Below are 2,402 nucleotides of genomic sequence, written 5' to 3' on the forward strand. Positions count from 1 at the left end.
GTCCACGTTGGGATGATGTGAATGAAACTTGGTTCGATGGCAAGATTGGCACATGGCACTTCACAGCTCAAGTGCCAGCTCAGCGAAAAAGCCGCAATCGTCCGGCAGGAACAATGCAAACAGTTCCTGTCAGTGTGACTCGACCGGTGTACAAGGCCATGCTTCTTGAGAGGGTAATCCCAACTATCAAGGCCGTATGGCCGAAAGGAAGTGGAAGAAGCATCGTTATTCAACAAGACAACGCCCGCCCGCATGTGCCAGAATGCGACGCTGATATCGTCGCAGCGTGTCAAAGAGATGGCTGGGACATGCAGCTGAAATTCCAGCCCTCAAATTCTCCAGACCTGAACGTCTTGGACCTGGGCTTTTTCCGCGCGATCCAGACCCTTCAAGAGAGAAACACGTCCCGCTGCATTGATGACATTGTGGCTGCGACGGAGCAAGCGTGGGCTGAAGTTGATATGCAGACTCTGAACAACAACTTTCTTACGCTGCAGGGTTGCATGCGTGAAACAATTTGTGCCCGAGGAAGCAATGCCTACAAGATCCCACATATTGGCAAGGCGAAGCTTTTGGCCCGTGGAATGCTACCAGAGGTTTTGGTAGTGGAACGTGATGTTGTTGAGCTGGGATTCCAACAGCTGGACGAGTCTGATGTTAGTGCAAAGTTTGAGGAGCTTGCCGTTGAAGTTTCAGAAGCAATGAAGATGTGCGAATTCAGCTCTCAGCTGGAAAAGCTCATTGTCAACGACGAGCTTGAAGAGGACCCTGATGTTGAATTGGGCGGGCTTTTGGACTTGGTTCACTTGGTTTGAATAAAATTGTATTGATTTTTGTATTGAAAAATAGCAATATAAATAACAATCGTTTGTTGCAAGCTTTTCGGAATATCAATATTTCTGCTTGTTGCAAGTATTTCGGGACTGAGGTAGTAGTCCGAAATCTTTGGACTTTTGTGGATCATGATGGCAGTCAAAAACTTTGGGGACAAGCAGTTGGAATGCAATATGTTATTGCTGCAATTTTGACTAATGTTCACACTTGCATCAAAGGCGGCAACCAAGTTTCCGACTACTTCGGGATATCCCCACCAAGTGCAGAAGTATATCTGAATTCTAAGTCTTCGTAATACAACAATTTACAATTTCATGAGAAATGATTTAAGTACCTCAAGAGTACATTATATGAACTCTAATTGTGCCTCACGTTCAGGACGCTCTAACGTGAAACGTGCTTCACGCTCAGCCTTGTCCAGCTCATAGCGCTTTTCTTTCAACTCCAATCGTTGCTGGGCAAGTAGGTTGTTCTCATGTTGGACGCGTACTTCGCCGGCTTTTACTTCGTTTGCTTTTGCCACCATCTCTACCAACGACGTAACAACTGTGGAAGTGTCCGTTGGACGCTGTGATTGACGACCTTGTTTCTTGTTTGGCGTAGCATCGTCTGCATCATCGTTCATCTTGCGCTTCATTGTTGCCATTGCAGCCTCACAAATCTTCTCGCCATTGGACTCTCGTCGTTCGATCTGCTTTGCCTTGTCGTCCTTGAAAGCTTGCTTCTTGATTACCTAACCATTGATAGTTGTTGAGTTCCCGTAACATGTATTGCAGAGCAAACCAGGTCTTGTATGTCTTGAAGAAGTTGCTCACGCTCCTCGTACTCCACTTCTGTTCCCGAAGCTCATAGCGCTGCCATTGTTTCCTCTTGAAACGCAGTCATCAGGTCGTCGAATCTCTTTCGTGTTGCGTTGGCTGTAATTCCCTTCCTGTAGATGCGTTGAAGATGCTCTGTGACCTCTGTCCATCGCTTGCGAACGTCGCCATGAGGTGCCTCAAAAGGTCTTACATGGATTACTTCTTTCAGGAGCTCGACGTCTGTGCATCCCTTGAAGCCTAACGCTGTCTTGCGTCTGTAGGCAGACTGGACATCGACCTCGGTGTCGTCTTCCATTTACCAATGGTCACGACTTCTCACAGTGAATTCTATTGTCTCTGTGAGGATTTCTGACGATGAATTTTCTCTTACAAATTTCATTGTGTGACGCTCACAGTGAATATCTCACAAGGATTTTTATTAGCAAAATCACTCTAATGTCTCATTCAAGAGAGTTGACCATGGCATCGAGGTGAACCTCCTCATTTAGTCGGCAATTCAAATGAGCCAAAGCGCTCTCGTAGGACGAGGCGTCAAACTCGACATTATACGATGCAAAGTCTGCAATGAGAGCGTCCTTCTTCATATGAGGAAGCTTTTACTCGTTGCTGCCATGTATTTCAATGGACAATTCCATAACTTTTTGAACAATTACGAAAGTCTTTGGAATCGTGTCAGTCGGCAACTCATTGAACGCATTTTCTACAGCAACAATAAGCTCTTCGATGGTTCGAATGCACTTTTGGTAC

The 2,402-nt window shown here is 45.9% G+C and overlaps 2 protein-coding genes across 2 annotated transcripts; one reads left to right on the forward strand and one right to left on the reverse strand.

Annotated features, from left to right (window-relative positions):
* Nucleotides 1–113: 113 nt before the first annotated feature.
* On the forward strand, nucleotides 114–815 carry H310_08727 (hypothetical protein; the record flags this gene model as incomplete). The annotated part of the gene is made up of 2 exons (XM_008874584.1): nucleotides 114–596; nucleotides 642–815. 2 exons carry the CDS (start codon nucleotides 114–116, stop codon nucleotides 813–815), a joined length of 657 nt encoding a protein of 218 aa, XP_008872806.1.
* A 365-nt stretch (nucleotides 816–1,180) lies between these two features.
* H310_08728 (hypothetical protein) lies at nucleotides 1,181–1,950 on the reverse strand (the record flags this gene model as incomplete). Its single annotated transcript, XM_008874585.1, has 4 exons — nucleotides 1,181–1,191; nucleotides 1,240–1,362; nucleotides 1,417–1,567; nucleotides 1,846–1,950. 4 exons carry the CDS (start codon nucleotides 1,948–1,950, stop codon nucleotides 1,181–1,183), a joined length of 390 nt encoding a protein of 129 aa, XP_008872807.1.
* Between the last annotated feature and the right edge of the window lie 452 nt (nucleotides 1,951–2,402).

Source organism: Aphanomyces invadans (assembly GCF_000520115.1).
Source record: "Aphanomyces invadans strain NJM9701 unplaced genomic scaffold supercont1.18, whole genome shotgun sequence".
In the NCBI taxonomy this organism is placed as follows: domain Eukaryota; phylum Oomycota; class Saprolegniomycetes; order Saprolegniales; family Verrucalvaceae; genus Aphanomyces; species Aphanomyces invadans.